The following is a 17,937-nucleotide window of genomic DNA, read 5'->3' as shown; positions in this document are numbered from 1 at the left end:
TTAAACGGTAAACGGAGCCGGTTGGGACGGGATTTCAACCCTAGCTCTCACGTTCCAGAGTCTGCTGCGCTTCCAAGGACGAGGAGAAAACATATATATTATTGGGCTGGGCTGGGCTTCCGCCATCGTTTTCTTTTCTTTTTTGGAGGGGAGGAAGGAAGAGCACAGAGGAGAGGAGAAGCGACGCGAAGCCAAGTGACTCCGAGCGATAATGGCGCCGCCGTCCCGGTTGCTTCCGCCGATGTTGCAGATTCTCCGCCGCCGCTGCGCCTCCCGCTGCCACTTCTCCACCGCCCCGTCCCTCGTCTCGCCGCCGTCCAAGGCCGTGCTCTACGACGAGCACGGTGCCCCCGACCAGGTGCTCAGGGTGGTGGATGTGCCGCCCGTCCATCTCGGGGACCGCGACGTCTGCGTCCGGATGCTGGCCGCCCCCATCAACCCCTCCGACATCAACCGCATCGAGGGCGTCTACCCCGTCAGGCCCCCGCTCCCTGGCGCCGTCGCGGGGTATGAGGGGGTGGGCCAGGTCCACGCCCTCGGCCCCGCCGTCACCGCCCCGCTCTCCCCCGGCGATTGGGTCATACCATCCCCTCCCTCTTTCGGTAACCCCTCTTGCTTAGTGTCGCTGCTGGAGCTGGAGTGGAGTTGCAATCAGGGACGAGGCCACTGAATTTGTCCTCCTGCAGGGACATGGCAGACCTACATCGTCAAGCACGAGAGTGTGTGGCACAAGGTCCGCAGCGATGTGCCCATGGAATACGCCGCCACCGTCACCGTGAACCCCTTGACCGCGCTCAGGATGCTCCAAGACTTTGTGAAACTCAATCCTGGTGCTCAGCTCTTTAAACTTGCTTCATCCATGCCTGCTAGTGTAGCTAGCTACTTTCCTCCTCCCTCCCCAGAATACTCATGGCCTTCAATCTCCACTCTCAGGTGATGCCATTGTCCAGAATGGCGCTACCAGCATTGTCGGCCAGTGCGTGATTCAGCTTGCCAAGGTACATGGAATTCACACAATCAACATTATAAGGGACAGGTAACTCCTCTTTCTCAAAACAATAGATATCAGGGATTCTGTTGCTGTCTTGCCTTTCTATACGATTGTGACAGTTTTCTTATGCTCCCTCTGAAATTATTTACCTATCTTCTGGGCTCACTTTGTTGCTTTATTTATTAAGTAGTCTACCTGAATTGATTTAGGCCGGGCTCAGAGGAAGCAAAAGATAAACTCAAACTACTTGGTGCAGATGAGGTGTTCATGGAATCTCAGCTAGACATGAAGAATGTCAAGAGCTTGCTGGTGCTGCTTCACTACCTGCTTTATCAAATTACTGATCATCCTTGACCTGTCAGCTAATATTTTTGTTTACTTGCCAATTCTTCACAAAATCCATGCGTTGTCTGGTAAAAATTGAAATTCTTTGCTTGAGACAACTGAAAACAGACTTTTTCCCAACTCAGGAAGGTTACAATCTGATGTTGGCAAATACAGTTTAGATTAGTTCTACTAATGCAGCAATGAACCAAGAACTCATTGTTTTTTTTTTGTGTGTGTGTCTGTTTTTTTGCTGCTTGTGCTATTACTGCCTTATACTGGCATACAACTTCCAGTTTGTTCATGTATAAGAAAGAGGCTTGTTTCAAGTGAACCAATCCATTATCTATTTAATAATGTTTTATTTTGTGTGACGTTAGGGTGCTTTACCGGAACCTGCATTGGGATTTAACTGCGTTGGAGGAAATGCTGCTTCTCTGCTACTCAAGTTTCTGAGGTCACGTGTTGAATTTGACAAAGTTAGAATGTTTATTTCATGCATAACCATAACCTTTGTTCTTTAGGCAAGGAGGCACCATGGTGACATATGGTGGAATGTCCAAGCGACCTGTCACTATTCCTACTTCATATTTCATTTTTAAGGTCTGTACACCAGACCCTGCTTGTGAAATTGTGCTTCCCAGTTTTGCACTATATAGTACCGTTATGCCATCTTAAATTTTTTAATGCTAACTGTAAAGTGCATAGTCCATGCAAGCATTGTTTCTGCGTCAAAACAGTCACATCTGGATTACGCCCCTATCTCTCATTAGATGGGAATGAAAAGAAACTAGTATTACGCCCCTATCTCTCATTAGATGGGAATGAAAAGAAACTAGTACTGAATTTATAGCATGTTAAGACAATCAAACTATTTGATGGTTTCCTCCAGGATGGTTGTATTGATTTCCCATTGGTTATAATATAACCCTTATGCCGGTAAGTTACTTAACATGGTGCAACACTTTGAAAGGATATTTCCCTGCGAGGGTTCTGGCTACAGAGGTGGATGAACTCAGATAAGGCAGAGGATTGCAGAACAATGATAGACTACCTCTTGGGCCTGGTGCATGAAGGCAAACTCAAATATGAGTATGTGATGTGATATCATTCTACTCTTATTGGATTGCAGTTGATCTTTTTAACATGCCCTTTCATTTGGAGGATATTGTTGTATGAGGCATGAAGACAGAAATGATGGATCTTTTGGAACGTTAATTTGCATGCAGGATGGAGGCTATTCCATTCGGTGAGTTCAGCTTGGCTCTGGAGAAGGCCCTGGGCAAACATGGAAGCCAGCCAAAGCAAGTTATGAGGTTCTGAGATGAAAGATGAGGTGAGGCTACAGGGATCATCAAAGTATCCCTCCCATTGATGGGTGCATTCCTACAGTTGGTTATGTCAAGTATTAGGAAGAGCGACTTGGGAGTTTTGTAAAGAAAAAGGCTGCTCTGTCTTCGGCAGGTTAGCTAGATTCCTGTCCGAGCGAGTTCATCAATCTTTCATTGCAATGAAGGGGCCAAGTGAGTGAATTACCACGAGATGTAGTTGTACACATGGGTTGTGCGTTAAAGTATTTTTGTTTTTGAAATACGCTATCTGCAGCATATGTTTAGGCTGATGGTTAATATGAATTTAACAGAGATTTGTTTGTAAGAGTATATCAATCGTTTTGTTAGTGATAGGAACCGGAGTGGCCATTGTTAGTGCTGTGTGGAGCTTGCAGCAAAATATCAGCGGAGAACATACAAGGATGTGCCTATCCTCAATCGATGCATGTATCCATCCTTCCAATCACATAACATGACAGAAACACCTGGACGTACAGTGGAAGGTGACTACGTGAGCATCATATATATATATATATATATCGAAAGCTGAAGCTGCCGAAGAAAGGGAGCGAGGATCCGAACAACAAGCCGTGCATGCCAGCTTATCAGCAATAAACTGTTAGCTAGAAAGGGAACTGGGGATTGGGTAGCAGGGAATTGTGGATCAGAGCAAGAGTTCTCCAGGAGGACAGATTGTCATGAGGATTAGTTTGGGTTTAATTCATACATGCCTCCTCTCTCATCGTTCATCTCTCTCATACATGCCTCCTGGGTCTTGTGGTGCGCCGCTGCCCATCGACCCCATGCGTAGACTTGTCAGCTTACTGGTACTAACAATTAAACCTCGTATCAAATGGTAATGCTAGGGATAAAGGGATAGAACGTCCGATGCCCACCCACCACCTGCTGCTGTTTTTCACTCCCCTATCTACTTCCCTCCAGACTCTTCTTCCCATGATCCCACCCAGTCATCCACCGACCCTCACACCGTTCGGCGGGCTGGAGCTGGAGGCTGGAGCTGGAGTGGTGTTAGAGAAAAATACTGTTACCTGGCTGGTGGCTGGAGGCTGGAGCTGGAGCGATGTGAGAGAGAAATATTGTAGCGCTGGAGGCTTCCAAACCAGCCGAACGCAGCGGCATCTCTATCTCTCTGCTGCAACAAACAGTGGAGCTGCTCTGCTCGAGCGCCGGGCGCCGCCCCCCACGGGCCGCCAGTCAAGCCGTCGCGTGGTGGATTTTTTTCTTATCACCAACGGATGGCTAATAACTTTTTCGACATTTTTTGATGTTGCAAACGATAATTGTCTATGTTGCATACATTTATTTTTCTATATTGCAAACGTTATTCTTTGATGTTGCGACGGACCGGAGCGTCCGGTTGGAACGTCCGGGCGGCAGCAACCCATAAGGAAAAGTGGAAATGGGTTCTTCTTTCCAAGTTGGTAAGAGCGGGTACTTTGAAGTTGGGTGTCAATTCTTTCCTTTTCCCTGAGCACTAGCTCTCAAGTTGCAACTATTGGAGGTTGGAAGCTTGGAACCTTGCTATTACTTGCCTGCATACCCCCAACTTCTCCAATCTGCTCAGTTCCGTATGACAGCTCCTAAAACCTGCCAACCTTCATAATCTCAAACTAAGACCACAATGGAGCATTAACTCTGATCAATACGCATTCAGAATTTCAGATTGTCTCAGCACGTTGCAAGAGTAAACATATGCACAGGCCACGGGACATACTAACCTCTGTCAACGACCCAATGCAGACGCCTCACCACTGGAGGGAGAACATAAAGAAATCGCGTAAACCGGAGGAGATTGGATGTATAAATATTATCAGTAAGTTGCGGTCGGCCGTTTCCTTATATTTCCACGTCCAGCTACACAAAAGAGTTGACTCTGCTGCGTGGCTTTTGGCCGTTTCCTTATATTTCCACGTCCAGCTACACAAAAGGATTGCAGCTAGCTCACTAAACGTACATACAGTAGTACCTACTGCCACTTTGTTGTCTCTCTTACAGAGAAAACACGTAGGAGTATATACAGTATATGCCACTAGCTTAGTTTATTCAGACAGGAATGAGAAAGAGCCAGGAGTAGTCGTTATCCTGAGCACTGGCTCCTGCTATAACGGTTGAACGGGATCGTTGGGACCACAGGCAGGCGCTGAGTGCCCATTGTTAGAGCCCGTTTAGTTACAAAAATTTTCACCCAAAAATTTTTGCCTCACCTTTAGACACATGTATGAAGCATTAAATGTAGTTAAAAAATAAAATAAAGTGCACAGTTTAGATGTACATGACGAGACGAATCTTTTGAGCCTAATTAGTGCATGATTAGCCATAAGTGCTACAGTAACACACATGTGCTAATGATGCGGTCAAAGACCTCAAAAGATTCGTCTCGCGGTTTCCAAGCGAGTTCTGAAATTAGTTTTTTAATTAGTGCCCGAAAATCTCTCCCGACATCTTGTCAAACATTTGATGTGACTTTTGTACCGAAAATTTTCATCAACTAAACACCCCATTAGAGCCTGTTTAGTTCCAAAAACGAAAATTTTTGAATGTCAAATCGCATGTTTGACCAGATGTCGGGAGTGTTTTTCGGACACTAATTAAAAAACTAATTTCAGAATTTACTTGGAAACCGCGAGACGAATCTTTTGAGGCCTTTGACCGCATCATTTGCACATGTGGGTTACTGTAGCAATTATGGCTAATCATGCATTAATTAGGCTCAAAAGATTCGTCTCGTCGTGTACATCCAAACTGTGTAATTAGTTTTATTATTTAATTATATTTAGTATTTCATATATGTGTTCAAAAGATTTGGTGAAATTTTTTGGATGAAAATTTTTAGTAACTAAACGGGCTCTTAGTGCTGTGTGGAGCCTGCCTGTAGCAAAATATCTATCACCAGCCCAGCCGCGGAGAATATATAGAACCAAGGACGATGTGGGCCCTCAACTCAATCGGTGGAGGGGAGACCGAGGGTTAGCTCGGCTGGTTGGCTTGGCTCGCAGGTGCGGAAGCCAGCCCGCCCGCGTTGCGCTGGCTCGAGCGTGCGGTGCTCACTGGGGAATTTCCTTAATTTCTTAGGTGGCTTTCTTTCGACCATATTTTGGTACTGAATAGACATTTTTGAAGGATAGGTTGTAGTAATTTTTAGCTTACTTGTAGGAGGTGTTGCGTGTAGTGTGAGTGGGTGTGTGTCTACTTATAAGTTTAGATACTACAGCTTATACTCTAGTTTAGAGCTCTAAAAAACTCAATCGGTGGAGGGGTTCATCGCATAATAACAAAATGTACAGACACACCTCTGGACAGTCTAAACTCTAACGTGAGCCATGCATGCATCACGAAACTGCCGAAGAAAGAGGGAGACAAGCCACGCATGCCACCTTACTAGCAATAAACCTTCAGTTCAGTAGTACGTCATCAAAGATGATGTATACCAATGGCGTAGCTAGAATTTTTGTTTAGGGTATGCCGAGCCGAAATATATGCAAACTGGTAAAATCTATTTAGACATTTGGTAAAATTTCATTAAAACTACATAGCAATTTGGTACACAACTACAAAATAGCATAATAAGTCTTAAATTACAATCCAAATAGTTTAAAACAACACACTAATAGTTTGGAATATAAACGATACAAGCTTAAATAGGATTACAACACTATTTTTTTGAGGCCTACGGTTTCTAATGGCCATGAAAGTCTTGATTACATCATCTTCATCCACATCTTTCAAAATATCTCTTTCCATGAACGTGACAAGACAATCATCCAAGAGAGCATCACTCATTTTATTTCTTCGTTTGGTTTTGACAAAATCTGTACCAGAAAATGCCCTCTCAATACTTGCCGTCGCCACCGGTAGAAGCAGTACCATTTTGAGAAGCAAGTAAACCAAATCATAAACATTGTGCCTATTTGTTTCCACTAGCTTAACCGAGAGATCAACAAGGTTTTCCAGACCACTGAATCTATCATCATGTCTCATGACATCAATATAAGTATCAAGTTGCAATTCTAGCCTAACCAAATCAGAGCCAAAAATGTCTTTGGGGTAGAATTCAGCAAGTCGGCGTACCTTTTGTGCATCAAATGATGCAAATGAATTAGAAGGGTTGAGGGCAGACATACAAGAAAGCAACTCCATATTAACCTCATCAAACCGACTTGCATGAATAATATCTTGTTCTCTTCTTTGCAAACACTCAGATAATTCATTTGTATATCCAAGAATAACAAACATTAAGTGTAAACTGAACACAAAATCAAAGGACTCAAATGCTCCAACCATAAAATGAATTTTTATCCAATCCGCCTTATGTGTTGTATCCTCTCCAAGGGTGATGAGTACATCACGGATTATTGGATACATAGAAATGATGTTGCACACGGTTCTATAATGGGAGCCCCACCGAGTATTTTTTATCCGACCCTTTGCCCTTGTATTTTTTTTCTCTAAACAAGTAGCAGACAAAGCAAAACACAGAATCCATCTTGATGCTATATTCAACCCAATTATATTTGGCAAACCATATGCATGTGAAACTACGATCTCTATTACCAATTCTTCGTTTTGGAAACTCATGTGCATAAGGTTGGAATGCCCCTCTAAGAATATAGACTCTTCTAATTGCATCTTGATCATTAGGATGATAACTTGCAATAGGCAACCTTTCACCTGGATCATGTGGAAGGTGATCGACATCAAAACCTGATGGCGGCAGCGGCGGTGGCGGTGGTGATGGCGGTGGCGGTGACGGTGGAGGTGGAGACGGCAACACATCTTCAACTGGTTCTACAGATGGAGGTGGTGTAGGAGTAGGACCAACAACTTCTTCAATTACTCTCTCTTCCTGATGCTCTTGCTCTTGATTTTGCTCTTCCACCACAGGAGATGAAACTGATGCACGTTTTTTTGCAGCATGCTTTCGGAACATAGAAGCAATGTCTCCATCCCTCTTCATACTTCACAAATCCTACAACAACCAAAACACATAATACATGTAAAGAAACGTTAGGGTTAAGGATTTGGGGAAAAATTGAGAAGAGAATGGAGGGAAAAAGCTCTCACCAAGAATCTGGGTCGAGATTTGACTAGGATTGGGCGCCTCCGCACCGGGCGTGGCCGGCTTGGAGCCAGTGGCTGCGCCGCTGCGCCCTGCGACTGTGCGAGCTGCGGCCTGCGGGAGCCGAGGGGCGAGGGCCCGAGGCGAATAGGCGATGCGGGGCCTGGAGGATGTAGCAGTGCTGCCGGGGATGGGGTGCGCCGCGGCGCCGGGGAGTCGGGGACGGGGCCGCCGGAGGCCGGAGCCGAGCAGCCGAGGCGCAAAGTGCCGCCGCTGGCCGAGCGCTCGCGCGGCCTCGCGAGGGGAGCGGATGTACTGGTTCTGGCTGGAACCTGGAAGGGATTTTTTTTTTCATAATCTGCTTGTTGGGCTGGGCTTAGGGTATGCCAAGCCATACCCGTGCAGCCCATTAGCTACGCCAGTGATGTATACTATGTGCATAGCAGGGGTTAAAGTTTTTTTAAAAAAGTTTTATGATCCCAAATACAGTATATACTCTCTCCGTTCCAAATTATAGATCGTTTGACTTTTTTGACACCAAGTTTGACCACTCGTCTTATTCAAAAAATTTATACAAACATAGTCAAATTTAAACCATTCTTCAAGAATTTGTATTAATAAAGCAAACCACAAAAAAAGAAGTGATGTTTTGCATAAATTTTTGAATAAAACGAGTGGTCAAATTTAGAGTTGAAAAAGTCAAACGACCTACAATTTGGAACGGAGGGAGTATATGCTAGCTGCTGCTGTGATGAAAGTGACAGATTACAAATGCACCATTTGGTTATTAATTAGGAGATGAGAGGAGGACATGCATATGCATATGCATATGTAAGGAACATTTTTTTAGATAACGGATACAAGATCCGGTCTCTACGTCAAGAGACGTATACAACCAATTATTACAACGTTCGAGTGTATAAAAGAGCAACAACAATCCAACAAAAGAACAACGAACTAAAGAAGCCTGTATAAGTGCTTCCATCCACCATTGGCTTGTTCTAATTAAAGACACCATCTCTATTCTTGTGCTCAACGATGAGATGAAGTTCTTGTTGTGCCCCTCACGCTGCAGCTACGCCCAAAAACGTAACCCAGATAGCCTCAAAGATTATATCAATGCGGGTTCTCCAGATAGCCCAGCATAAAGTAGCGATCCCAACCCAAATCAAGTTTCTAGACTTATTATTCTGATTAGAAACCCAAAATCCAAACATATTTCTTATTGATCTAGGTTGGGTTAATCCCGTAGCCAGATACACCATCCTCAATACCATTCTCGTATAGTGGCAATCCAGGAACAAATGCTGGATAGACTCATTTAAATCACAGCCAACGCATTTTTGGTTTTCTTTCCAATTTTTCGTAGCTAGATTGTCTTTAGTTAAGATAACCTCCTTTTGTAAAAACCAAAGGAAGATCTTAATTTTTAGAGTAACTTTAATCTTCCAGATTTTCTTATGCCTGAAAGGTGGTTGAGAATTAATAAGATGCATATACATAGAACGAACCGTGAATAACCCAGATTTGGTTAGATCCCATCTAAAAGTATCAGAACCATCTGTCAAATTAACAGATGTTATGTGTACTACCAGATCATGCCAGTCTCTCAGTTTAGTACCCAGCAACAATATGTAAGGAACATGGCTCCATTAGGCTATTGTTTGTGATTTTGGTGATTGTGTGACAACATAATCAATGGGACTAACAAGTTTGTGAGATTACATTTGTAGGATTTTTAGATCCCATGGATAAAATCCAATGTGTCCAATTCACCGTCAAGACACTCAAATCATTAACCGCCACGACGAGTGGATGCAGAAACAAGTAGCACCGGTTAAACCGATGTGTGGTCTTCGGCCTATCCGATGGTCATCGGTTTGACCGACGCAAGGGCATCGGAGCAATGGGCCACGCAGTGCCAAGCCAAGAGAAGAAGTTCAAGTGGCACTGGTTAAACCGACGGAGTGCAAAAGAGGCATCGGTGCATTCACCGAGGCATTGTCCAGAGACGATGTTTTGGGGGAAGCAAAACTCCCTTGAACACCGGTTTAACCGACGCAACATCGGAGTAAAGTATCGGTGCAATGATGTCAGCGCTGCAGGAAAGTCAAGGCAGATCCCTTCAGCACCGGCTGAACTGATAGGTCATCGGTGCATTGCATCGGTTAAATCAATGAGTGTTGAGTCAGTAGCAAGCATCGCGTCAAAAGCTCAAGGGGTACCTGGAGGGTTAGAGTGACTGGTTGAACCGATACCCCCTGTTCTAAGGCATCGGTTCAACCGATACTAGGCTAATTTTTGTTAGCCGTTAGAGCAACGGCTCTATGGATTTGATGGCCTATATATATGCCTTCTCCCAGCTATTTTGGAGTTGCTGGAGTTCCAAGATATCACACCCACACTCAAGAATATCTCCAAGCCATCCAAGAGCTTATTGATCAAATCTTTAGTCCTTAGCACACATTTAAGAGTGTTTGTGCTAGATTAGCTCTTAAGTGAATGAGAGAGCAAGGTGTTGTGTCTTGTGCTGTGTTTTTTTTCCGAATCGAGGCTTAACCTCATTTCCATTGCAAACGGAAATACCGAGAGTCTGATACAGATAATAGCAGAGGAGGTGGTGAGACGGTTCGAACAGAGAGACACCTGGAATTTTGACATTCAAAATTCAGGAGCTCTGAACCACATCCCACCAAGGCCCTAGGCTTCCTAAGGCGAGTCCATACAGAAGTACGTTATTACAACTCCGACAAGGGGCCACAAAAGGCGAACTGAACTAAGACAGAACGACAAAGCATAACAGTCTGAAAGACGCGCCACACGGCCTTCAAAAGCGAGACTTCAGCAGCAGGAAAACGGCCGAAAACAGACTTCCATCATGTATCGCCCTCTTCATCAGAAGCGTCGTCCTGAGGTGCCGGTAAGTAGATCAGCGGACGGGGTTCCTGAGCCAGGACTTTGTAAGCACACGCGAGCAGCACCTTGCCTCCCAATATTTTGTTGTGCTGTGTGTTCTAAAGTGAACTATCATTGTATTTTGGTGCACCGATTTTTTGGAGCATTGGTGGCTCACTGGCACGTCAGGGACCCTCCGGCTTAGTATGGAGCGGCGTCGATATCCTTGTGTGGGGGACATGGAGACCATCACCCTTCTTGGTGAAGCTCTTTAGTGAAAATCGGGATCAAGGTGACCGTGGTGACTCGATGTCACCGGAAGAGACTTGATTGCCGAGAAGCAATACTCTTTGTGAGTGCTTCAATAATGTGGATGTAGGTGTGCTTTTATGGCTAACCGAACCACGGGATAAATCATCGTATCAAAGAGTTTGCTTTGTCTCATCCCTCCTTTAAGCTTCTGCATTTACGTATTGCAATCTTTGTGTGCCTTTACTTTCATAGAGTAGTATGTTGATAGGATTAGCTATAGGTTGCAGAACTCTTTTGGGATGAGAGTTTTCATACTAGAAAAACACTAGTTGCACATCTAGATAGCATATCTTAGTGCAAATTAGTTGGAGTTTGAAGTTAAAATTTTTAGTTTGCCTAATTCACCATCTTCCCCTCTTAGACTATGAGTACCGATCACTTTCAGCGTCCCATCGACAGATGCTGCATATCAAAAGGCTTGGTTGCCTCGTTGGCTTGGCCGCCGAGTACGTGATCGGATAGGGTGGTGTGGGGGGATGGCGGCATGTGGTGGCCGTGGGGGCACAAGCATAAGCGAAAGCGACTGCCACCACCATGCACCACCGCGCGCGCGCGCACACGTCGTCGTCGTCGTCCCACAGGCGCGTGTACGAACTTGTGGCTCTGTTTGCCCTTTTTGCTCTTTGGGAGATACTCCATACACTAGTAGCTTGTGCTTTTTGCCACGGCGGCCCATGCTATATTCAGGTAAGAGCACATCAGCTCGGCACTCGGCTCTCCTTTAGTTCCCTTTTTCTTTTCTTTTTTCTTTTCATAAGGATGTATCCATCAAGTACTAGAGCCTAACTCATATAATATATATAAGCTGCTAGTATACATATTTTTGTTGCAAAGACAAGGGATGGCCTCCATACGTAGGCAAAGACTAGGGCCGTGCATGCCTCGAAGCCGTAGACTGTTTGGTTGGGCGTCCAAACTTACGCAAGCGAAACTGCAGGTGCTAGGATAGATGGCGTTGGCCAATCTTGCAAGGCATGATGCTGCTACAAACCACACACATGCATGATGCATCATCGATCGGCTTGAGCTTGAGCTTGAGCGAGACCGTACCGGGACCAAAAGTCTGGGCTCCTGACAGCAATGCAGGAGCGGCTAGCGATGGATCAATCAATCAATCAATCAGCCGCCGTGCCATAAAACCTCGACAACATGCGTGCGTATCAGAGTCCAGTTGCGTACCACTCACGTACTCCACGTTCTTACGGACTGGACACTAGTGGTTTTGCGACGATTTGATGGATCAACGGTAAATATCTTATTCATATAGTGGTTTGCATCATTAATCATGAACTAGTAACACATTATCCTGACTGTGTTTTAGTATTTAACCTTTTAATTGTTGGGAAACATAAGTTTGAGATCCGTTTCGTTTCGATGCATATATATACACTGATACACTTTGTGCAGTCAGAAAAATGCAATTATTTCGGAAGTAAGTATACTTGAAATCCAAGTAAGTATACTTGAAATCCAAGGCTCATCGATCTTCTTGGATCAGTAGACATCATCGATCTTCTTAGAGCAGCCAAGCATAAGCGCAAGGGAGGGAGGCGGCACCGGCACCGGCACCGGCACCGGCACTGCACGGTGGTCGGGTCACCCTCCGAACATGCAAGCAGCAGCAGGGACCGTCGCTTGTTCCACGGCGAGTCTCTTGAGCCACACGCCGCTGGCCGGTCAGTCGGTTGCCGGGTAGGCCGGAGTGACCGGAAAGCGCGGGTAGGCCGGCCGGCCCGCGTGACCACCGGAGTCTCTTGAGCCTTGCTTGGCTCGCGATCCCACGCAATCCAACCGCAACTCCTCCGCCGATTCCTGGAGCTTTTATTATTCCCCGCCACGTCGCTCGCGCCGCGCCCAGCTTCCCACCCGCACCAGTCGACTCCACTGTCCGCCCTCTCCCACCGGCCACCGCCCGCCGCCCGCTGCTCGCATTTCGTCCTGCCGTTCCCAATTCCCCCCCTCCAGGCCTCCACCAGCCAAAAGCAGAGCACCACTAGGCAGCCAGCTGCGCCTACTTTTACTCCTCGTGCGCTGCAAGGAAGCGGCACGCGCGACTGACAGGCAGGCGGGCCCAGGCCGGACCGGCGGCAGCGATGTCGTCGTCGTCGCCGCCGCCGCCGGCGACCTCCCCGCCGCCCAACGGCACGGCCGCGGCCCCGCCGCCGTCGCCGCCCACCGCCCCGCCGCCGGCGCCGTCCAACACCTCGTCCTCCCCGCCGACGCCGACGCCCACGCCCGCGACGCCCTCCGCGCCGCCGCCAGGGGCGCCCGCGACGCCCTCCACCCCGTCCCCAGCGCCGCCCGGGACGCCCCCCGCGCCCTTCCCCCCGGCCGCGCCCGTCGTCCCCACGCCCAGCAGCAGGGCGACGCCGGCCCCCGCCACGGCCGCGCCCCCGCCGTCCAGCTCGGGGCTCTCGACGCCCGTCGTCGTGGGCATCGCGGTAGGCGGGCTGGCCGTGCTGCTGCTCGGCAGCCTGCTCTGCGTCTGCATGTTTAGGAACAAGAAGAAGCGCCGCCACCACCACCACCCACCCCCGCCGCCGCCGCCGCCGCACCACCTGCACTACTACGGCCACCCGCCGCCGCCGCCTCCACCCCCGCCGCACAAAGGTGAGGTGCCACCGTCAATCAGCTTCACATACAGGTGTCCCGTGCCTCCAATTCGCACCACGACTGACCGAGTCACGTCGCCGTCGCCTATAATTCTGCTGTGATCTAGGCAAATGTTTTCTGTGGGTTCTGATGCACAGTCGTGGTTTCGCTTCTCGCAAGTTTTTCTTTTCTTTTCCTTTTTTTCGCACGAGATGGATACACGTTGCGGCGCGTATGTCGTCATGTGACTAAAATATTGACCCAATTTTGTTCTGAGGTTTGGCAAGAAATGTGGGTGACAGGTCTCACGTGTTGCTCATGATGATAAGTTATTTCAAAAAATAAATAGTGGTGATTTAGATCTTTGTCAGTGTTCTATATACTCCAAAGGGTGAATTTTGACAGCAAAAACTGAAAGCACACCACATGGTCCACAATTTATCACGAGGTTTAAGTCAAAGCCGCAAGGGCAAGATTTGTTCAGTTCTGGGTTTCCTATCATTTACAAGGTCATGTCAATGTGTTTACTTTACCATTTTACAATAGTCTATATTCATATTCTGCACTAGGAAGTTCATGTGCAAATTCTTCCTCCAACATTATATTTAGAATCACAACTATCTTTGAAATGGAGTTATTATTGTTGTGCTTCAGGGGATCAGTACCAGAATTGGCAGCATAATGCCCCTCCACCACCACCTGATCATGTGGTCAAGATGCATTCACATCTTCCCCCTCCACCTCCTCCGCTTAATGTACATAGTAGTGGTTCTGCTTCAAATCACTCAGGTGGTGATAACCGCCCTCCGCTGTCGCCTGGCACTGCCTTTAGCTTTTCAAGAAGCACATTTACTTACGAGCAGCTGATGGCGGCAACCAATGGGTTTTCTGATGCTAATCTTCTCGGACAAGGCGGTTTTGGGTTTGTTCACAAAGGAGTGCTACCAAATGGCACAGAGGTTGCCGTTAAGCAGTTAAGAGATGGAAGTGGCCAGGGAGAGCGTGAATTTCAGGCAGAGGTTGAGATTATCAGCCGAGTACATCACAAACATCTTGTATCTTTGGTCGGCTATTGCATTTCTGGAGTCAACAGGTTGCTTGTATATGAGTTTGTTCCGAACAATACATTGGAATTCCACTTACACGGTATGTTCTCTTTCTCTTCCGGTATCTGCAGTTCTGCACAGTTATTGCCTCCGCTCATTCAAAATGCTTTGAATAATATGTCTAAAGGCAATTAAGAAAGTATTTCCATTAGCAGCCACAGATATCCTAGCTAATGCACTAAAATAGCCTAGTAAGAGTACAGATGATTGGAAAGGGAAAGCATGTGAAATCAAGGTACACATATACAAAAATATGCTGTTTCATTTCATCAAAGCAACCAAAGAAGTATACTAAGGATATGTTTTACTTGCTCGGGATAATTGAGTACAATAAGAAATTTGATTTGTGGAAATGGATTATAGCAGGCAGCCTTTTCTCTATATTGGAGAATTTTGTCAATGCATAGCAGTAGTCACAAACAAACCCATTCTCCGGAAGCTTTAGCTTTAATGCTACTCCTTTCTTCGGTTAAAAAAAATGCTGCTCCTTTCTTCAGTTTGAATTATGTGTTATTTTCATTCACATTGTCAAATTGCCAAGAGTATTAAAAAAGACAAGAAGGTGTCCCATTCAATGCAATGGCTGAGCTCGTTCTAAAGTAGGAAAATGTTTTCTGATCCTGATAGTTTCTCAACCACTTTTCATATAAACCGTGAACATTTTGCTTTGGCACACCTGTCATGCGTACCATCTGCTTAAGGTTATTTTCACCTTCTGTTTCAGGAAGAGGCCGACCAACCTTGGATTGGCCAACAAGACTAAAAATTGCTCTGGGTTCTGCGAAGGGATTGGCATATCTTCATGAAGACTGTGAGCCCACAGCCATAGCTACTTGTTATGCTTTCAGCTTTCTGTTACCCTTTGACAGGCAAGTAGCTTTTCTATGCTGATTTTATTTCTGCTTTTCCTTCCAGGCCATCCTAAGATCATTCATCGTGACATAAAGGCCTCAAATATTCTTCTTGATCTAAGATTTGAGGCTAAGGTATCCTATTCTTTCTCTGCTTCACTTTCTTTTCCTAACGATTAACACACTTTCTCCGTGGACCTGTCATTGTTCCTTGAATCTCACTACATGAGAAACTACTATAGAATTATTGAACCAGGCTAACCTTTTGTGTCTAGGTGAGATGAGTACACTAAGATGACATAATTGTGACAAGACTGATGTACAAGTATTACCAATCATCATTAAATAGTTGATATAAACCTAAAAACCTAACAAACAGATGTGCAACTGTAATTTGTACCTTTTCTTTGCAGGTGGCAGACTTTGGACTTGCAAAATTCACTTCTGATACTAACACCCATGTTTCAACAAGAGTAATGGGCACATTTGGGTATGTTCAATCTTACGATGCAATATTATCGTATTTTATTATTCTGAAATATATGATCCATATCCATCAGGGTTATCTATGATGTACACAATTGACTTTCAGGATCTATTGTATCAAGTTGCTGTGTTTAAATCTCTTACTCCTCATAGGTACCTAGCGCCTGAGTATGCTGCTTCCGGCAAGCTCACTGAGAAATCAGATGTTTTTTCTTTTGGAGTAATGCTTCTTGAGCTAATAACTGGGCGGCGTCCTGTAAGTTCGAGACAAGCACCTATGGATGACAACTTGGTTGACTGGGTAAGTTGTGTGTCCAAACTATTTGGATTTTTTTGTATAATTAATTTTTTCTCGAACAGAAGTCTGTAATTAATAGCTGCATGCTTTATCTTGATACATGTTATACATTGCTTCCTATTTATCTGGGCATTTTCGAGGTCTGTAATAATAGCCGCATGCTTTATCTTGATACAAATTATACATTCTTCCTATCTATCTGGGATAAAATGATGTCCTTTGTCACTTTATGATTGGGTTCCATGGCATTCCTATTTTGATTGCATATGCCTTTTTCCGTAACTATTCTTTTCAGGCTGTTAATCATCATGCAAACTTTAGATAATGAACCCCTCATGTATCCTCTCTAAACATGCGTTCATTTCTTCGATTTTATTGATATATATTGCTTGAATTATCTCATTGTTTCCCCCCCTGCAGGCAAGGCCTTTAATGACAAAAGCATTTGAGGATGGCAATCATGATGCTTTAGTGGATCCCCGGCTGGGAAGCGAGTATAATGATAATGAGATGGCGAGGATGATAGCCTGTGCAGCTGCATGTGTTCGCCATTCTGCACGGCGGCGACCACGAATGGGTCAGGTATACAAGTGAACTAGTATTTGAACCTTTATTTTCTTCCTGGAATCATTGTTAACAACTTGTAGCAAAAATCTTCAATCAATTATAAAAATTCCTCTTAGAGAGACAATAGTTACTCCAGTTTCAGTTATTCAGTAACAAAATAAGACCCGTCAATCACTGTTTCAGGTTTTCAGCATGGTAGTGCTGCAATTTGATACCCTGCCGTTGTTATCCGATCCACGCAGTGTTGGTTGGGCTAATTTCTTGCTACTTGGATGTAATCTAAGGAGAAATCATTTGTTCCAACGCAGGTTGTTCGGGCCTTGGAAGGTGACGTGTCCCTAGACGATCTGAACGAAGGTGTCCGGCCCGGGCACAGCCGGTTCATGGGATCATACAGCAGCTCGGCCTCGGACTACGACACCAACCAGTACCACGAAGACCTGAAGAAGTTCCGGAAGATGGCGTTGGGCGGCAGCGGCGTGCAGAGCGGCAGCCAGCAGACGCCGACGAGCGAGTACGGGCAGAACCCGTCGGTGTCGAGCAGCGACGGGCACCAGACGATGCAGGAAACGGAGATGGGGAGCGTGAGGAAAGACGGCGACAGCGCTGGAGACAGCCAGAGCCAGGCTTCGTGAGATACGGTCTCAAGTAGCGCGCATTTGTAAATCCCCCGACCCAGCCTAGCTGATTGAATCTGCTGACCTGTTTGTGACCAATCGTTGATTGTTTGGTTGAGGTAGATTCATTCTTCTTCTTTTTAGGTAGATTCGGTTCACTGTTTCTCTGAGATTTCATCGCGACTGAGAATGTTCATGAGGGTGTATAGTTGGATACCTTATCTCGTATAATCATATTCATGACTGCACTGATTACGAGCAAAGCTGCTGAAAACTGTTGTCTGGCTGCACGAAATCAACATGAGATTGTGCAGCAACACACAAAGCATGATGCGTCAGTGTTGTTCTCCTCCCGGTGGTAATTGGCTGAAAGCATGCATGGCTATTGTAGTGGAAGCAGGCATCAACCTAACAGCAATATAACTGATACAGGCTGTGCTGGAACTGGAAGCATATGCCTTCCCTGTCAGGCTGGCACCCGAATGTTACC

General features: G+C 45.9%; 2 protein-coding genes and 1 long non-coding RNA gene across 3 annotated transcripts; 2 read left to right on the top strand and 1 right to left on the bottom strand.

Moving 5' to 3' along the window:
* Positions 1-166: 166 nt before the first annotated feature.
* On the top strand, positions 167-3,015 carry LOC120675555 (enoyl-[acyl-carrier-protein] reductase, mitochondrial-like). The gene is made up of 8 exons (XM_039956753.1): positions 167-602; positions 687-830; positions 934-1,036; positions 1,201-1,300; positions 1,696-1,772; positions 1,840-1,918; positions 2,289-2,407; positions 2,545-3,015. The coding sequence occupies exons 1-8, from the start codon at positions 212-214 to the stop codon at positions 2,636-2,638; spliced, it is 1,107 nt and encodes a 368-aa protein (XP_039812687.1). The 5' UTR covers positions 167-211; the 3' UTR covers positions 2,639-3,015.
* Positions 3,016-7,572: 4,557 nt separating this feature from the next.
* Positions 7,573-7,974, bottom strand: LOC120675674. Its single transcript, XR_005675442.1, has 2 exons — positions 7,729-7,974; positions 7,573-7,633 (listed from the first exon to the last, which is right to left on the bottom strand). It is a non-coding gene; the product is annotated as an uncharacterized LOC120675674 (long non-coding RNA).
* A 4,704-nt stretch (positions 7,975-12,678) lies between these two features.
* Positions 12,679-17,710, top strand: LOC120673922 (proline-rich receptor-like protein kinase PERK1). The gene is made up of 8 exons (XM_039954969.1): positions 12,679-13,540; positions 14,177-14,668; positions 15,353-15,439; positions 15,544-15,614; positions 15,893-15,969; positions 16,119-16,266; positions 16,684-16,845; positions 17,139-17,710. Exons 1-8 carry the CDS (start codon positions 13,024-13,026, stop codon positions 17,463-17,465), a joined length of 1,881 nt encoding a protein of 626 aa, XP_039810903.1. The 5' UTR covers positions 12,679-13,023; the 3' UTR covers positions 17,466-17,710.
* The last annotated feature ends 227 nt before the right edge of the window (positions 17,711-17,937 follow it).

Source organism: Panicum virgatum, chromosome 5N (genome assembly GCF_016808335.1).
Source record: "Panicum virgatum strain AP13 chromosome 5N, P.virgatum_v5, whole genome shotgun sequence".
Lineage (NCBI taxonomy): Eukaryota > Viridiplantae > Streptophyta > Magnoliopsida > Poales > Poaceae > Panicum > Panicum virgatum.
Note: the sequence above shows the minus strand (reverse complement) of the source record. Positions and strands in the feature narration are given on the sequence as shown.